This window comes from Falco biarmicus, chromosome 1 (assembly GCF_023638135.1).
Source record: "Falco biarmicus isolate bFalBia1 chromosome 1, bFalBia1.pri, whole genome shotgun sequence".
Lineage (NCBI taxonomy): Eukaryota > Metazoa > Chordata > Aves > Falconiformes > Falconidae > Falco > Falco biarmicus.
Window position 1 is genome coordinate 22,284,461 of NC_079288.1, and position 19,249 is coordinate 22,303,709.

General features: G+C 46.2%; 1 protein-coding gene across 5 annotated transcripts in view; it reads right to left on the bottom strand.

Annotated features, from left to right (window-relative positions):
* Positions 1-19,249, bottom strand: part of COL26A1 (collagen type XXVI alpha 1 chain) — a 195,347-nt gene that overhangs the window by 36,126 nt on the left and 139,972 nt on the right. For all 5 annotated transcript variants that reach the window (XM_056330029.1, XM_056330019.1, XM_056330012.1 and 2 more), the window contains one exon: positions 8,503-8,564. In XM_056330029.1, coding sequence (XP_056186004.1) covers positions 8,503-8,564 — 62 coding nt within the window. The remainder of the gene's footprint in view (positions 1-8,502; positions 8,565-19,249) is intronic.

The window sequence follows — 19,249 nt, forward strand, 5'->3', positions numbered from 1 at the left end:
ACGCAGGAGCGATGATGCACTGCACTGGCCCAGGAGCTCGCAGGCCAGCGCCAGCGGCAGAGGTTATTGCCTGCAAAACTCACCCCCGGGCCCTCCGAGTCCCGCAGAGCCGCCGGGCTCACCTCTGTACAGCATCTGGCGCTCGCTCTTCTCCCATGGCTCAAAGCCTGGCTCTTCGCTGCGGGGCCCGCTCACGTGCAGGGCCCTCAGCAGGGACATTAGTGTTATGTGCCTGAAGCTCAGTCCCAGCTTACTCAACCCACCTCCCCCTTTCCTATTTGCCAGCATAAACTTTCTAAACTTCAGACACATACCACATTTCTTGCGTCAGATCAAAACCTCAGGCCAGGGACAATGGAAATGGGAGGAAGGTTTTCATCTTCTTGAGATGTTCAGTGTCAAAGGACTTTTTTTGGCTTGTAGTGGCTTTCAAGAACCCTATTTTGGTTGTTCCCACACATCAAAAGAAGATTTCACAAACACGGCCTCCGCCCATCATCCGTCCTCCACTCGCATTCCTGATGTCCCGTAACTAGTAGGTGCTAGAAACAAGGAAAGAACAGCTGGGCTTCCAAAGATTTCAAAATTGATACAACAGGGCTCAGAATGCTTTTTCTTTGGATAAAAATCCATGGAAATGCAGGGGGAATCATCTGACATAATCCAGATGGATATTATTAATTAATAAACAGGATATTTGGTCTCTTGAAGCACTGGCGGAATCAACTCCCCTCCATCCCTCTCTAAAGAGGAGGGAAAGAAACTGCATGAATCCAGCTCATAAGCTAAAAATTCCAGTGTAAAATAAGATTCCCTTGATCTTGTGAAGACACAAGCTGATTAATAATGGTAATTGCATAACTTGTTGGACATATCTTCCTTTATAACAAATTATTTGGCAAAATGCAAGGGTTTTTTAATCATTCATCAAGACAGAGCTAAACAGGGAGTTTTACAAAATCTGATGGAGAATGGTATCTCTCTTGTAGCAATATGAAACCTGTGAACGCAAGACTCCAACACAGATGCAATTGCTTGGTTTCAAAAGCCAAAAGACATTCAATAAGTGTCCACTAAAATCTGATGAACTGGGTACCCAGAGAGAACCTAGGTGACTTCATCCTTATTACATGTTAGAGGCTTTGGCCAAAGAGGACAAGCTAATTAGTACATGGAGGAGTTTTCTTTATATTGATAAATTATGGGGGAAGCAATAGCTGATGTCATGGTAGTGACGCAATGTAAACCAAAAGGTAAGGTTTATGTCACCAGCTATTGCATGGAAGACAGAAATGTGGACCAAAGGCTTCAACCAACCCACAGGTAGCACAGTTCACGCTCCTTCTGCGGATGTATTTGGCTTTTTGTACAGTTTTACAGGGCTTCCAAAAAAGAGCATGCAAAAAGTGACTGTTCCATCAGCAGGTATCTTCTGGAGGGGAATCAGAGCAGAGAAGACACAAAAGCAGAGGCTAGCCTACCCGTGTAGATGAAATGCAGGCAGTGTTCGGCAGATCATCAGACCATCGAGGCTTTGCTTGAGAGCAGCAGCGAGGGAAGGCTGGCAGCGGTCCTGCTGGGTCACTGCGCTCTGAGGCACCCTGGGGAGCTTCTCGGATATTGCTGCACACTGGACATTTCCCTCTGCTGCTGTGAGCCCATGCAGCTGCCATCACTGGCACCCCAAAGTGTCTGTTAGAGCCAGGGGAAGAAGCTAGATGTGGAAAGGATCCAGCAATCCTTCAATGCTGTGCTAAGAGCCTGTTGCAGAGTGAAGTACACGAAGGAACTGGGAGTGAAATCAGATTCCCCATCATTACTTTAAAACGCCTGATAAAAAAGCATCAGAGCTATAACCTTCCACTCTCAAAATTACATCACTCTGCCCGATTTATTGCTTGTCACCTGCTGGGGATGTAGCAGTCCTATGGACGTGGAGCCAGGCCAGCCTGAGCTGAACTGCGTCGACGAAGTAACATCTGTTCTCAGCTCTCTGCTTCTCACCTGGTGAGGAGCCCTCAGCTCTGGCTGAGTCACAGCAGCTAGCTCACACAGGCTGAGGTGCCCTGTGTGCTCTCCTCCTCCGCTGGGCTCTAAAGGAAAAGCTGCAAGAAGAGAGCAGCACAACCAAAAAAAGATAAGGGGCTCCTTCTTTTCCTGGCTTGCCTTGGCGCGACCTGAAGAAAAGGACCCAAAGTCATTTTTCTTTTATGATCGCACTTGCCTTACAAAGCTTCGCTAGAATTTCTGATGGAGAAGCAAGGGGAAGCTTGCATGTTTGGTGCAGGATTATTACCAAAGGATCTGAGCCCTTACAACCCTTAGGCTACTCACACACACCCTTGGCTGAAACCCACATTTTATCCACAACAGTACTTCTCTTAAAAAAACAAAGCCTGTAAACACTATTCCCAGGTATCAAACACACCAAAAGCATTTCCGAATGTGGACATAGGATTTTCTTGGCAAATTCAGTTGTGTGTCATAGGAAAAGAGATTTTTTTCAAAGTTATTTTATGAAAATATTAAATCTATTTGACTAAAAATGCAAAACTTGTAACTAAAAGACTTTGCGGGAGGGGAAGGCGGAGGAGGAGGTCTTTGAAGCCTTTTTGTGGTTCTGGCAAACGATTTACAGCATTGGCCAAACACATGGAACAGTCTCAGGGGACAAATTGCTCCTTCAGTCCAACAAGTGATAAGAAATAAGATCCAGCAATTACTAGACTTGAGAACCAAAGGATTGTAAGTGTCATTCTGAAATACAGAAGCATGCCCAAACGAGAGAAAGGCCAGTACCCAAACTGCCTCAAGTATCATAATCATGATTATTGCTGATTAGAAAAAGGCCAGTGAGATAGATGCAAAGTTCAGATATGAACACTGACACAAAATTCAGTTTGCCCACCTAGTTCTGCTTCATGGCTCTTCCTTGTAAAAATCAGTTAGGAAGCTGCATTTTATTCTTAGGGGCATATGTTGCATTAACTTACATACAGAAACCCAGCATTAAATTAAAAATTTTACAGGGATTGACTTAAGTTTGTTATTGCTACTGGAAACCAGCCGGTTGTTACACAGTTCCCTGTGAAATAGCCCAAATACTCCTTAAATTCAATGCGCTACTGGAGCTGGAGGTGCAGGTTCTGTGCAGGGTCATTAGAAAACCCTAGCGATTAGGTAAGCCACCTTCCTGCTCGGGACAGAAAAAAAATAAATAACTGCTAGTGGCAGTCACATCCCCAACATGGAAAATCCATGAAAGCCCTTGAAATACCAAGCAACCACTAATGTCCACTCTACAGGACCACCAGCAGCCTCACAGGACGAGCAGCTGGGGTTTCCCTCCTAATCTCTCAGCCGTGTCACTGTACCTTGAAACATTTACTGTTTTCCAAATATTCCTCCACTAAGGTAGGAAATGTCTTTTCTTTCTCTGATAGACAATAAAACAAAACCCCATAAAACATCCCAGACAGCTGCCAGTATTTCATGTAGCTGCTGGGAAGAAGGGGGAGATAGAGAAATATTTCATACAATGATTACATTAAAACTCCAAGTAATGGCGCTTCATAATCAAAAGACAAAGGGCAGTGAAGGTGCTGTGGGGTAATCTGTTCTAAATAAACGAGGTGATTTCATATAAATAGCAATGTATCGATCGAACTCTGTGCACAGTACAAAGGTTTTCTTGAAAAACTTTCAGAATCTTCCGCGTGGGGAATCACATTACAAGGACTGTTCTCATGCAAAAAATATGCATGCCATTTATCAATCACGCAACGTATCAATCAGACACTAGATACGCGTAACATTATCTCCCTGCATTAATGCTGGAAGTGAAATGCCACAAACTTCTCAAAAGCTGCGTCAGGAGATAAGACTGGGTTATATCAACTCAGATCAAATGCTGCACTCCAGCTCCCACCAAAAGCTGGGATTAGCGGCACCCTGCCTGTAGCTCTGTGGTGGGGTTTATTGAAAGAAACCGGCTGAACAAAACGAGCAGAAATTTGTATGCAGCTGCCTACTTCTGTGCTAGCGCTGCCGGCCGTGGGCACGGTGCTGCTCTCTCCGGAGCTTCGGTGGAGTTTGTCTGGGCTTAGCACCGTGACACAGGAGGGCAGCATCAGGCTCAGGAAATCCAGCAAGGAAAGGCTGTGCAGGCTTCCCACCAAGCAGCTGTGCTGGCCAAGGAGAAACCTCTCCTATGAAATAAAAGCGGGGTTCATTCTGCGCTCCCACCAGCGAGGCTCCCTGCAGAGTCAGGAGGTGCTGTAGTGATGTCAAGTAAGGTGTCATGGGTGAGAGGTAAGGTTTGGCATGTTGGGGCTTGGGGGTGTAGGGGGGCGGCGGTAGTTTTCTTCTGGCCTGCACACTTCTGTGTCCCTGACCCCAGGGTCAACACCATCCTCCCTGATGTAGATTCTCACAGCCTGTAGATTTCAAACTCAACACCAACCCAGCTGTCAAATCTCTGACGTCCAAATGGGTTTGGTACCAAGCAAATGGAACAGGCCAACTCTGTCCTGGGAGATGACAAGGTAACTCGAAACAGGGGAGGTGAGGATGGAACCTAGTTCCACCTCCTTCCACCTACCGTGACATCTCCTACAGCCACAAGGACAACCCAGAGCAGCACCAAGGAAAGCCTAAGGCACATGAAGAGTTTGTTCTGCTGCACCGTTCAGCCATGTCTCGGGGTCTCTCTCCTCCCCAAAGGATATATGAGCACTGGTCCCTCATGAATCATTTTTCACTCCATTTGCTCTGTGTTTACTCTTGCTTCTTGCTTTCTGATCCAGCTCTCACATTACAAAAAATCAGAGGGCTACTTTCATTATCTCATTTGGATGTCGATCTTACAAGCTAGATGAACCAACTCATCGTTGTAATCAAAAAGATGACACCATTTCTGGTTATATCCCCATTTTTTGAGGGAAATAACTATAAAAGCCTGTAGAAGAGGACTGCAGAAAGAAGAAACCACAGGTTCGTAAGCCTCTTCCTCCAGAACCGAGTTTTAAGTTTCTTTAACTTGCCCTTCACAGCCCCTGGACAACAAACCTGCATTTTACATTTCCTCACACCTCACCGAGAAAGGCTCTTGGCTCCTCGTCCCCGTTGCAGTGATGTGAGGAAGAGATTGTTTTTCACTCATCCCTAACCTACTCTATTAAAACAAAACTTCTCACCCAGCACCAATCTGCCCAGGTCCACAGCACCTTCAGAGGTAGCTTTCCATACGTTTGCTCTCACCCTTGGGCCTTGCAGTATTTACAATAAGTCTACACAGGCTTCCCGAGCCCCAAAGCCCCGACAGCAGGTGCCACTGCCCTTCCCTGTTAGCAGCTGACTGGCTACAGAGGCGGCTGATCTCACCCACTGCCATTCCCTGAGCTCACCAGGGTCATGCTGGGCTGAAATCCAAAAGAGCAAAAGCAGCAAAACTCCTCCACTTCAGCTGTCTCCAGAAGGAGAAGGACCGTGGCAGAAAATCCATCTTTGCTGATAGGAAGGATGAACGTCCACATCTGCCCTTGCAGAACGAGACAGCAAAAACCAGCAGGGGATCAGTCTCCCACACCAGCGAGGGATGTGTGTGCCCATCCCATCACTCCTGTCTTCCTCTGAACAGCTTCGGGCTGTTGCGGTGAAATGAGACATTACAAGAAAACAGTTTGGAGTGCTGAGAGACAACTCTGCATCCAGATCAACCAGCAGATCAGGAATCTTTCTCCAAAATCCAGAGCAGGAATGTGAACAATACTGAACAAATGCAAGCACCTTTATAATGGTGCTAGCTATTACTGAATAACAATGACTGAGGTCATGACGTTGCTACATAGATCAAACTGAACTTAAATTAACCTTGAAAAAAGGGTGAATCAGCATATTTCTCTTGCGTACAGTACCAGCATTAGTGTAACGTTGCTTCACTCTCCACTTAATTGCTACAGTCAATTTTTGCACAGCACCCACAGCTTTTCAAACAAAGCGGAAGCCAAAAGATTGATAATGACCTTGCTGGGCTGTGCTGCAGAAGGCACCCTTGTAGAGACACGGTCTTTAGTACTTCACAATAGAAAGAAATAATTAGTTTCATTCTGTAAAAGCAAACCCTTCGATGAGCTTTGCTCCCAACTTGGGTCTCTGTGGGAGCATAGGAAGGTCAGAAACCCACCACAGCCACAAAACAAATTGCCTCCCTGCACTAAACCAGAGCCACAATGCACGACAAGATCATGAGCCAGCGAGAATCAAGCTACCCTGAGTGCCAATCAAGCCAGCACAGAGAAGGTGGCTGGTCTTGGTTGTGGCTGGGACCAAGGCAGTACCAAGATCCTTCACTGGTCATCTCCAGGGTCTGGCTGGCTACAGCTTGGCACAGAACTTAGCAGGCATCTGCCTCACTGTCCTCATGTCAGCGAAGTCTTCAGCCATCAGCATGACGTTTGTTTGTTGATGATGCCCCAGTGCTCCCTCCTGGACACAGACCAAGTTGCAGCCAGACAGCTACCAACACAGGAAGCATTTCCTATGGCCCGCACATTGGGTTTGCCAGTCAGGAGACAAATGCCAGCTGCTGCACAAGTGTCCTAGGTTAGAGCAGGAGACAACGTGCTTCTGCCTTCGCTAGCGCTCCTGCGAAGGAGGCAAGCAGGCAGCGCTTCCCAAACACTGCGGGCAGCCGGTGCCAACGCCAGAAAGCAGGTTGCTTTCAGGTGATGGGAATGTCACCCAATTTAGACCAGCTTCATATCTGTAAGCCAACCCCCCTGGCCTGGGTGCAGTTTCACTCTTGGGCTAAGACTCTGGGCATGCAGGACCTCCTTCCTCCTCCACGAAGCCCTGCCAGAGCCCCGGCTGAGGTTGCCATTAGCCTCTTACGCTTCGTTCCCCAACAAGCGTGGAGCAGCACAGGGCAGCAGCGTGGGTGCTCTGGTGTCAGGACATCTTTGGTTTTCCAGGGAGCCAGATATAGAAAATCCTGGGAAGTGAAACAAGGTATAGCTGGCTACAGGCTGAGCACAGAAGAGCTGATTTACATCTCTTGGAGGCTGGTCCCATGTCTTATTTGGATTTGGGACTGCAAACCCAGAGGTCAGTCACCAGCCCTGCTCTCCTCTCCAAACGCCTACAGCTTCTCGCTGCCAAAGAACACCCACCTGCCAGGTCCTGTGCTCGGAAAAACGATCCCGCTCATCTTTGTCCTTTGCACTACAACAGTTGTTTCCACTTGAACAATTCTGCTCCCCAGAATTTCATCCCTACCCCCCACCCCTTCCTGTAGTGAAATAGAACTGCAAAGGCTTTGAGGAAGTTCCAGACAACATTGCTCACTCCATTTCAGCACAGACAATTCCCAAATTACCACAGTATCATGCACTGGCTTCAAAACCACCACACATCGACCACCCCCTTCCACAAAGGTTTCTCCCCAAATTCTTTTATGGCATTGATAACCATCAGTTAATGAATAATAACAGCAACACATGCCTTAAAGAGACCAAAGCACTGTATCTAACAGCCAGGAGTGGGCTGTCACAGGAGGGACCACAGATCAAAGGGGAAGGACTGACTCAGCTGCTTTGTTGCTAGACTGGAACAATTTATCTGAATCCCAGTAAGTAGAAACTAAAACAATTTGCAGAACTCACACGCACACACAACGTGAAGGTCTGTCCTTAACATTTGTCTCCACTAAACTGTGCATGAAAGCTGCCCATCTTTCCAAAAGGGGATAAAAAAGTAGGACTGGATAGCACTTGAAAAGCAGGTTAATGAACAGCTGTTTTGAGAACAATCTATGTAATTACTCCTCTGTTTTGCCCTCTGTGTTGGTAAGGTTTCTACAAGGCATTTTTAGCAAGAGAGACCAGAATCAGTCTGTTTCTTTTGTGAGCCAGGGGAATCACTGCTTTACACCCCCACATCCCCAGCCAGCTGAAGGTAAGAGATTTCTCATAGAGCTCTGCCTGCCCTCTGTTTGTGAAGCAAAACCTAAGCCAACGTGCTCCAGCTGACAGCAACGAGTGATTTCTTGTTCATTAACAGCTACACACTTGTGACAGTGGCAAGTGTGGCCCGAACGCACCAGCACGGTGGCCAGCGAGCCCACCACGAGATCCGGCCAGCCGGTGACAAGGCAGCCGTGGCATGAGGGCAGGCTCCTAACAAGCGAACGCAGTGATGAGCACGATGGTAACACACAGCATGTTATTTCTCAGGTCTGAGTGCCCTTTAGGAGGAGCTGAGCTGAGCAGCAGAGAGCAGAAGGGAGGCAGTGATGCAGCTGCAAGCGAGGCTAGGCGCGAGCAATGCCTGCATGCACAGCAGCGCTGCCCTCATTTCCTGGGGCAGAGCCACTGCCACAGCGTGCTCCTTGCTGCGGATGGAAGGACAGGCACCTGATCGCCCCAGGGCTGCCAACCCAGTATCTTTTCCACTGTCAATTCTTGGAAATTTTGGCCAAATGGCAGAATAAAGGCAGGTCCTTACCTTGGCCTCCAGCGTGTTTAGCCTCTCGGTCATATCTGCTAGTCTCGTGCAGTTCATGCATTCTAGAAAGAACAAAACAAAATGATGTAAAATTTCTACATACTTTGCATTTTCATCCAGACCCTGATCCATTTTTGATCCAAGGTACACAGAAAACTGATTTGAGATCAGTTATGGAGGGGATATAAGTATTCAAACCCGTTGCACAGGTGAACAGCCACAGCCACACTACTTGAACCTTGTTTGGGGATGTTTAATAGCGCAGAGCGTGAAACCAAGCTCCCAATAGGTAGAAGGCAGATAAAGAAAAAACTAGTTTTAAGACTTTTCATGGTGCCAAGCAGCATGACCTGTTGTCACCAGCAGAGACACTTGTTCTGCCACTGGTGCAAAATGGTGTGGCACACACTCCCACCTCACAGGACATCAGGCTGCACAGCCACTGCCCCATTTAGCTCTGTGCCGTACCCTCTCCTACACTGTGTCCTGGTCAAATACTGAGGAAAGCAATGAATATACAGAATGCCCATCTCTGTGGAGTCCTGCTCCATCCCTGGGCTCCCAGGCCCTGTTATCACTCCTACAACAAATCATTTGTCTCAGCGACAGCAAGAAAATCCAAGACAGAGCCCAGGGATGATGCAGACTGGAGCCACAGCACGAAGTGGTTTCCATCTCACTTTGCTGCACAGAAGCAACAGATCAGCAGCAACCACCAAAGGGGTCTTGACAGGATGCCTTAGCAGGAACAAACGTTAACATAATGGGCTCTGAGTGCAGCTTAAAGTGATTGCTTGATACAAAGTACATCACTTACTTAAACAGAAGGCTTGCTGCTTTGCCTCTGTTTTTTTAGAGTGAAGGAGAACAAAGCCCTGAGCAGAGGTTTAATCAACAAGACGCTTCCCCAGCACCTTGCAGCAGCACTGACCTGCGCCTTCCCAGCTCTCAGAGAAGCTTTCCAGGCTGCACCTCTCACCTATCATGACTTCAGTTGCAACTGTGTTAAAAAGGGAAAATGACTTGCAGCATGGAACATTTCAGAGTATAAACCATCCATATTCAGGTGATGAATCACTGCTATCTCATGTCCCACAGAGGAGAAATCTCTATACACGTTTCTGGGCTCCTCAAGAGCTACAGCCAGTTTTCACTGGCCATGTAAAAAGTATTTGATCTTGGTATTTCCACAGGGCTGGGGAGGTTGACCTGCAATTCTTGAGCCCCTTAACAGACCACTAGAGGTGCAGCTCAGGCTGAGGTTGCACTGAGGCAGGGGATGTTGAGTAAACCCAGTGCCTATCTATGGCAAGGAATGGGTGAACGTGGCTTTTGGCCTGACTGAACACCACCCCAGCACCCAGGACTCAGTTGTCTCCCCTAACAAGCTTTGTCCCCTTCTGCACAAGGAGCCCCAAGGAATCTCTCCAATCTTCACCCACAAACACTTTGCAGTTTTACGAGGCACATGGTATGTACTCATGGCTCCCAGCCACGCAGAGATTTTAGCGCATGGCTCGGGAGGCCAGGGAGCTTGGCTGTTCCACGTTAGTGATTTACGGTCTAAGAAGATTGCTTGAGCGCTAATGGCAACCAATCACCCACTGCATAACCCTTCCACAGAAATCCTCTCACTGGCCCTCTGTGAGGAACCACATAGCTTCCCAAAGGCGCTAGACATAGAGCTTCCACCTCCTGCTACCCAACGTTTTGCAGACAAAGCACCTGGTGGTTCAGGAACACTTAGATTGAGGGATTCTCTTACAGGTTAACACTGACATGTACATTCCTTTACCCAACAGGAAATAACATTTGTTTATTTTTATTCTCTGCAATAGATCTTGGAAAATATTTTTTTGGCTTGAATTGGCCGATGAGTGCGCAAGTGCCATAAGTGCATTGTCCCACAGGGAAGGAAATGGGTGAGGCTTGTTTGGTCTGGATCTGCTTGCGGCGTGTAAAACAGGGAATTACATTCTGCGTGTAACCGGCTTCATGCTTTTGATCTTGCTCATCCTCAGAGCAAGATAAGGCTGAATAAATCCAGTGCTCCCAAGAGCCAAAAGGCGTACCAGATGTGTTACAGAGCAAATAAAATATGGAGTCCTATTCTCCCTTCTGCTGGCTTGCACATATTAATAACTCCCATAGGTTTAGAGAGACTGACTTGAACTGTCTGAAAACCATCTCTGTGCATAACTTGAGATAGATTGATCATTTAAGCCCTCTTTGGAGAGCTCAGCTCATAAAAAAGGGCTTGTACTACCCCTCTGCACAAGGGTGAATCAACCAGCTCCCGGGGGGTGGATAACTCTGACTGTCTCTGCCAGAGAGAGTGTAGGAACAGCACTGACCCAGCAGCCTCCCTACTCTTGAAGATTGTCTCAAAGAGCCCTTTTGGGTGTGTTTGCAGCACCAAAGGTTACGTTTACATGAACAAAATGACGGGAGGGGGGAAGCAGCAGTGCCACTGCATGGTGAGACGTGTACTAATATCGTTTTCATGCCAGTGATGCCTTTTGAAACATATGAAAACACAACCCAGGTCAGAAAGAGAACTACTTAAGCTCAAGTTGGATCTGAACTCTGATCCTTTCCTTCATGAAATGCCTGGAAATTCAAATCCACACCCAAGGTACTTAGCCTGGACCCAAAAGACATTTAATTTATCCCAAAAGTGGACATCCTTATGCAAGAGATCTTCTTACTAAGGCGAGCTGTCCTGCCAGCACATCCTGGTGACATTTATTTAGCTAACCAACAGATGGACAATCTTTCAGACACAGAGATAAATGCTCAGTAAATGCAGTTACAGAAACTACCTTCAAAGGTCGCTCACAACACACCGGGAACCAGGCTGCTTCAGGTTCTAGGGTTGTTATCTGTCCTTGCAGAAAGCCTGAGAGCGGTGGTGACACATCAAGCCAATAAATATCTTGCTTGACTACTATGCATTGAAGTATTTAGTGTCTAATCCTGACGGCTGGTGGTTCCAAGGCCTGGGACTGTGAAGTTGAATTTTCTGATCGGGGGAAAGCAGTCTGCTTTACTAAAACGAGCTTGAGAATCTCACTTCATTATTTCACATGCAACAAATATAACACTGGGGCAAATACACATACTCTCTGACCTGGAACTCCAGAGCAGACGCTTTCCATATCTGCAGAAATCCATCACTTGTTGCTACACAGAACCACAGTTTATTTCCCTCATATTTCTAGTTGGCAGATTTGTATTTTTCCAGCTAAACTCCGAGAAAGGAGTTGTGATTTCACTCTATGAAGTCCAACCTCAAAACACATGGTAGGATTTGTTTTAGAAATATTCCAGCAGGGAGGATAAATAATTGAGATAATGAACACGAGACTCTACCAGCATATCACGTGGCACCCAGTCTGTCTCCACGATGTCTCGCTGTTACTGTCCTAGCACACCTCTCCCTTCCCACATGGTTAAAGCAATGCAACTGGAGGGAAAGAAAAGTCTAACATATCAAAGATGTGGTAGACTCCACATGTTGGCACAGAAGAAGTCACGTCGCCTGTGCCAGCAGTGACCCACTTAACCCTGACCCAAAGGTGGCTCCATCTGACCCATCTTTGACCAAAGGCTGAGCCAGCGCTGCAGTTTTGCAAACAGGCATCAGGCTCCAAGCCTGTGGCTTCCACTCTGGATACGCTCCTACAACAAGCAACTTACAGCAGTGAACGGCTGACTTCAGGTGCCTTGTGAACTTGGCACTCCTGCTTTGCTGGCCTCAAGCAGTGTTCGCATAATTTCATGATTAAATATTTGCACATTTCAGCTGCTCAAGGCTGAAAGCCCCACAAGTCTTCAAACTCTTCATTCCAATCGAGATAACAAGAAAGGCATGATAATGTCTTTATACCAATGGGGCTCTAATGATTTCAGCATAGTGGCACTGAGGGGAGGGAAAAATAATAAACAGGTCAACTTTCACCACAGGGCCACAGGTCAGAGTTTTGTGCAAAATGGCATAGAAACCTCTTGGCATCTCTGCCCCATTTCTCAGCTCCGACAGCCCACGCTCATTTGTATACCCAGAGTCTCTGCAGAATATTAAAAGGGCTTTTGGTTTCCCTACAGCCAGATGCTCAGTAGATATAAATTGCACAGCTCAACTGAAGTCAAGGGATCAAGGCTCTGTCTCTCTTTTTCTTGATGGATTACTCCAAAATTCATATTTCAGAGGGGAGGTGGAGGAGGTGGTTTATAGCATATGAAAGGGGAGAGAATTCTGGAATCACAAAGCCTTTGTTTAAACAAATAAAATCTTTGCAGCCAGGTTTTTCAAGACCATATTTTGCCATTACAAGAAACTTCAACCTTGCAATGCAATGGGGCGTAGCACAGAGTCAGGCTTGGGGACATAAGAATCGCATTTTCAGCTCATGCTTCAACCTGCTTGGGACTCTAAACAACGCACTTTCCTCCTCTGAGTCTCACTTGCCTTTCATCCATTGTTAGCATAATGTTTCATCTGTAAAGGACCCAAGGTCAGGGGATGAAAAAGGACCAAGTGTTACATGTACACAGCACAGTAAATTAGTATATTTGATTTCTGTGACACAGCCTGCCTGGCAGCTCTTCTCTCTCCATCTAATAAAGGCCACAACTCTCACTGCGCTTTTCGGAAACGGACAAGCACAAAGAGGACAAACTGTTATCCCCAGGGTAAGGGGAGCAATACCAGAGCTGCCCCAAGGTCGTGCCATCAGCCCAGGTTTAGAGCACTGGGAACGCAGCAGCAGCTCCACGGAACACAATGCAACAGCTTTAATCCTGCACCAGCAACTGCACCGTCAGGACTGCTCACAGCGGGTCTCAGGCACCACACCATCACGGTTTGGGGTGCGCTGTCTTACAAACTGAGAACACACAACTTGAGTCGGTCCAGTTTGAAAAATAATTTGTCTTTCAAAGGAAGCAGGAGACCAGCACTTCTCAGTCTGCAGACACCTTTCTCCAGGACAAGTGCAGAGTAGTCTCTGAATAACTCTGGAAGGGCATGGGTGAAGTCAGCTAAATTAGTCCAGGCAACCATGTTTCTTTGCAAGGAGAAAAGGATGAAGCTCAAAACTCCCAAGGGAAGTAGGAAGCACAGCTAACTTCGGTCAACTTCATGAGCACCTGAGATGTTAAGCACCAGAGATGGCATATTTGGACACATTCAAGATAAACCACCAGCCCCCCGACACCTCCATCCGCTTGTTGCCACACACATACACGCAGTTCAGCCAGAAGGAAAAAAAAAACACAAAACCAGTAACACTTCCAGACTCTGGCACAGAAGAGATGTCAAGTCAAATTCCACCGCAGAAATATGAACACAGATCTCCTGTGCCTACCTAGGTGGCCCTCAGTAGGGGACAGCCAGCTCAGGCTTGCAACTCCACCCCTCTTTAATTTGTCTGATTTGACCCTTCCAGCCTTTTTACATGGATAGTGAGTTTCCCTAAGTAGTTTATGTTCTGGCCCTTTGCAAAAGCTTTCGCCAGTGCTTGTGAAGAATAGCAGGCCCAAGCCATAAATCACAGCCAACCTGGGATCTGTTTTTTCAACACATTTCCTCTAACGAGAGTCAGATGTTGGCTAGATAGACTTTATTAATTGTACTTGTTTAGAATCAGTCATGTCTGTAGCTCTGTAACGGGGTTTGAGCATGTGAAAGGCAAAGGGCTGACAGCAACTGTGGAGAGGAGGAACACTTGTGTCACCGGTAGCCTCTGGTCTGAAGAGCAAACAGGAATCAATGGTCTGGAGAGCCACAGGAGTGAAGGGCTCCTACCGGCATGTCGGGCGTCCTGGCCACAGCTCTGGTCCCAGTGAGCTGGAGCAAGAACTGTTTCTCTGTAAGGGGAAGCTCCCGGAGTGGTGTTTAATGTAGGATCATTAAGACTCAGCTGCAAGAGCCCCCCTGTTTACTGCTGTTCTATCTACTTGTTGTGTGCATTGCAAATTTTCACCTTTCGGCAATGACAGTGGCCAGGGAAGGGCCCCAGACTGGGCCAGGGTCTCTCAGAGCCACAATGCTGGGATAGACAGTCTGAGGCACCCAACCAAAAAACCAAGAGCTCATCGGCTCCCTCCTCTCCCCAGCATCTCAGCAGGTTCAGCTGCAGGGGGAATTTGTACACTTGCTAAATCACAAACACCACATGCCCTGACCCAAGCGCGCATAGGCTGGGCACACACAGGACACCACCACACCTCACAGCCTTGTACCTGCACTGCACGCTCCCTTCTGCTGCCACCACACAGGGACCACTGAGCGAGGCTGTGTCTCAACCGCGGGGAAACGTGGAAGGAAGGAGGGAGAGAGAGCATCTTCCTTTTTGCCCCCTTTCTGGGTCAAACAGCTCCAGAAAACTGCAGGCTACTGGCTTTCAACATATGGTTCCTCGAACCCCAAGTTCAAAACCAGCACCGACAGAGCCCCGTGACCTTTCTGCTCAGCATGACTGATAATTAAATCAGCATAATTAAAGTATCTCACAGCTAAGGGAACTGGAGGCTTAGAGAAATTTAAAGACTGTCTCACGGACCAAAAAGGGTTTGTTCTCTCCCACAGTTTTCACATCAGGATTTTGCAGGATGGCAAGCCTTATTTTCACCTGTAAATTGTGAGTCCTCAGGCTGCCTGTCAAGATGAAACAGAATACCTATAGAATATTTTTTGCCTTTTTACCATCGTTACAGATAATTCACGACCTCTGCTAGGAGACCCCAGTCACTGCCAAAATTTCTCCATTTGTAACCTCTCCATCTTATATCTCTATTATAATAACCCTTACCCTTAATTTTACTGGCTATCTTTAAAAAGCAGCTCAAATTTCCTTTCTTATGAGAACTGCCATCTGATCTTTTTCTGCTTGTAAAATATTCATACTTCATTTTCATGTCTATCTTCTTCTACTTTCTTAAACAGGAAAAGGCTTTTTACCCCCTGCATAAGCAACAAATATTTTTCATTAACATGATAATCTCTGATTTTGAAGTGTTTGTAAAAAAATCCTGAGCAAAACTGTGAAAAGAAAGTTTACCAAAAAATGTACTTTTGGAGTAACAACTACTATTTGAGAACCCACATAAATTTGGTACATAGTGTCAAGTTAAAATAAAATATGGGTGCATTCTTAAAATTTTTGCAATATTTGCTCTAGATGTTTTTTGTTAAACCATTTTCATAGTTTCTTAATGACATGTTTCAGTGTTAAGTTTTGAAATAGCATTTATTTCAAAACTGAAATGAACTAATTAAATAGTCTTAAGTGAAACTAAATGGTTCACTTTGGGTCAAATGAAATAATTTGGGTTGACCCAAAACCATATTTTAGTTATTACGTTGTGTCAAAACCTTAAAAATTTCCATTTCAGTTTCTCCCAAATCATTTTTCTTTCCAATTTTTTGGTTTGGCAAATGAACCCAAAAAATCCTCCATTATTCACTCAGGTCTATTCTTAAACAGCTCACATCACTCACATTGTTTTATTTAAAATTTCACACATGCACACTCCCACACCACTAACTAATTTTATACATAATTGCTCTCAGCCTGGGGATTTGTGCTCTTTCACAGTGCCAAAGATCTATTTTTCTGCTTAGGCCCATGCTCTGTTAGCACATGGAATTAGATCATGATCATTTATCTGCAGGCAACCATGAGCTGCAAGATCCCTGTTCAATCCATCTTTATTTGTCAGAGTAAGGTTTAGCAGGGAATGGCTGGATTTTGATGCGACACGTTTTGTTAGAAATGTATTATCTATTATTTTTAGAAACACCAAGGACATTTTACTAACGCAGTCCAGCATAGCTGCCTGAAGACTGAAATGACCCCGGTAATAAAGACTTTACTGATCCAGCACAAGTTTGAGAGAGCTGTGGCGCTGCTGAACTCAGTGCTCTGAAGCGACGCTGGTGGTAGCGTGGTGCTCTGTACTTTTGATATTGCACAAAATTTTAATATTGAGGGGGGGGAAAAAAGCCTCCCATGGGCCCTTTACTCCCCTGCTTCACCACTATATCACTGCATGGCGGTAAAGCATGCGGTGCAAATAAAGACACATAGGTAGCATGCGCAATATGTACATACAAACCTCTCACAGCAAGACAGGGCTATGTGCGAGCTAGATTAAGAGTCCCCAGACTAAAAGGAGGCAGCCCCCATGCCTTCCTGCCAAGGAAGTGGAGGGCACAGAGCCCACAGGGGCTGAGCTCCTTCCCAGGGGAAAACACTCCTCCTACAGCTGGTCCAGTCCTTGCTGTGCCAAAATCCAGCATCTGTCACTCACCATCATTGAACCAGACTCTCCATTGCTCCCTGATCTATGACGCAGAGTGATACTTCACAGGACCTGACCCCAGTCCAAGCATGCATGGGAACCCCACTATGCTTGAAAGTTCATCTCGAATTGAGACAGTCTCACATCCCTCACAGAAAAGGCTTTTTTTCCCTGCTGGGAGAAGCAATCAAGGGGAAAATGCAGTCAAAATATGGAGTAATGTAACACGAAATAAGGAAGCAGACAGGACAAAAGGAAACATTCGAATCAAGGCTCACTGTCAAGTCTGGAGGGACACTTACAATATTGGTTCTGCACCTGCATATTACAGGTCAGAGAATCTCTCACAGTCTCGAGCCAAACAACGTGTGCTTAACTGGAGTATGTCTTTCAGAAAGACACTCTAGAGCCAGACAACCCAGGTTTCTTTAGTGAACTGCATCCAAAGTTAACCATTGTATAAAAAAAATATGCATCTTGTTTCCAGTTTGGATTTCAGACATTAAATTCTACCCCTGCTTTAAAGTTTTATTACACTTCAGCCTGCAAGACACCTCCAGGGTTAGATGTCTCCTCTCTGCACAAAGTCCCTGCAGCCCATAAATGTGTTACATTTAGGATGCTCAGTCAAGCACTAGTGGTTCCTCATCCAGAACATTTAGCCCTGTCTTCCTTTCGCCAAGACAAAAAATTAGCTGAAAGACCCATAAGGAAAATAATTGCTTAAGCAACTGAAAAGGATGGTCTGAATTCAGAAGAATTTGGCTCCCCAAACATCAAAATACTATGTTTGCCCATGCTTCCTACACCACCTATGCTTTCTACAGCAAATGCACTGATTATGATTTTTAGTGGTATTACTACTGCTATTGCCAGGGGCAGTTTTGCAAAGCTTTGATTTCCCATGTCAGCATTTCAGGCTCAGGTTCAACCCACTATGGTTTGTTCTCCCCAGCTTCACTCCTCCGCAGGGCGCTCCACAGCCCCTGCTCAACACCTGTGGCTCTGCACAGGTTAATGACTGTCACTCAGCAGTGGGACCTGCAGTGAAACAGTTCAAGGCTACAAGATGGTCGGCATCTCAAGGACCATTTCTGCCCCTAATTCTGCTCATTACACTTTGCTGCCTTTAACAAAATCTCCCTGAGCTCTGCAGTGGTCCTTATCGATCTGAGCAGCAGAAAGAGGAGTCCCTTCCACATTTTGCAGCTGCGATTTTGTTCTCAGAAACATCCAGGGGATGCCGGGGAGTCGGGAAACCCATCAAATCGCTCACATCATCTGGTCCCCATAATGTGATGAACAAGGTAACACTTGCATCAGATTAGTGGCTAGCACACAGCCATGCAAAGGACTTTTGGGTTTGTTTTGCTTTTGTTGTTTCCTTGTTAACTTCTGGGTAAAGAAAAATTAGCAAAGGATATATCCACTTAGGGTCAGCCAGGCACATTTAATTTTCAGTTTCAGATTTTTAACTCTTCATAATAGCTACACCAGCATTTTAGAATAGCTACAGCATTTTAGAATGAAAAAATCAGAAAAATCAAAATGTTTTCCAGAATTCCAACATCCTGTTATTTTAACCCAAAACTCACCAAATGCTTCCCAAACCTGAGGAGCCACTTACTTTCTGACGGGACTGAGCCCTTATTCACCATCTGCCTATTTGTGCTTTCTCTGGTTTACGTAGGGAGCACCGTAGTGTAAGTGTCCCCTAAGAGACATCACGCTGGCGGTACTTTGAGGAGCTTCATTTTGATGTTCTAGCAGCCTCCACCTTGAAACTCTCCTTAAAAAAACACCTTAAATGGCAAGTTTAGACCCATGAATGAGGGCCCAGCATCCGGGGAGATTTCTCCTGGATCATGGCAAGCATTGGGTAAGGCTGGGTGTCAGCCAATCTTCTCTCCCATGCCTGTCACCCCACGCACTCAGCCTCAATATTATGTTACTCTTACAGCTGTGGAGGATTTGACAATGAATTCTGACCCTCCCTCTGAGCACTGATGAGGAATGGGGAGAACAGCCCGCGAGTCCAAAATGGACAAATGCAGAATGGTGCAATTTGTCTGCAATACACCAAGAAGGAACTGGATATCTCCAGAGACACCTTCATCCCCTCCCCCCCACCAACCCCGCACCTTCTTCTCACAACAGCTCAGCCCAAACCATCACAGCCCACAAATCCTTTAAACTTTGAGCACTGACTTAACACTGAACAGCTGCCAGGCACTCATTCGCTTGCAGCCACGAGAACAGCTTTCTTATCAATAAATGGGGATTCCTGTGTATGCAACACCCAGTAATGGCAATGAAAATGACTCAAATGCCTTTGCTTTGAGATTAGGATATGCCCAAAAGGTTGCAGGCAGCAAAAAAAAGTGCTAAGTGCAGCTACAGGCCAAGCAAGATGCACATTGAAAATAAACAATGGAACAGT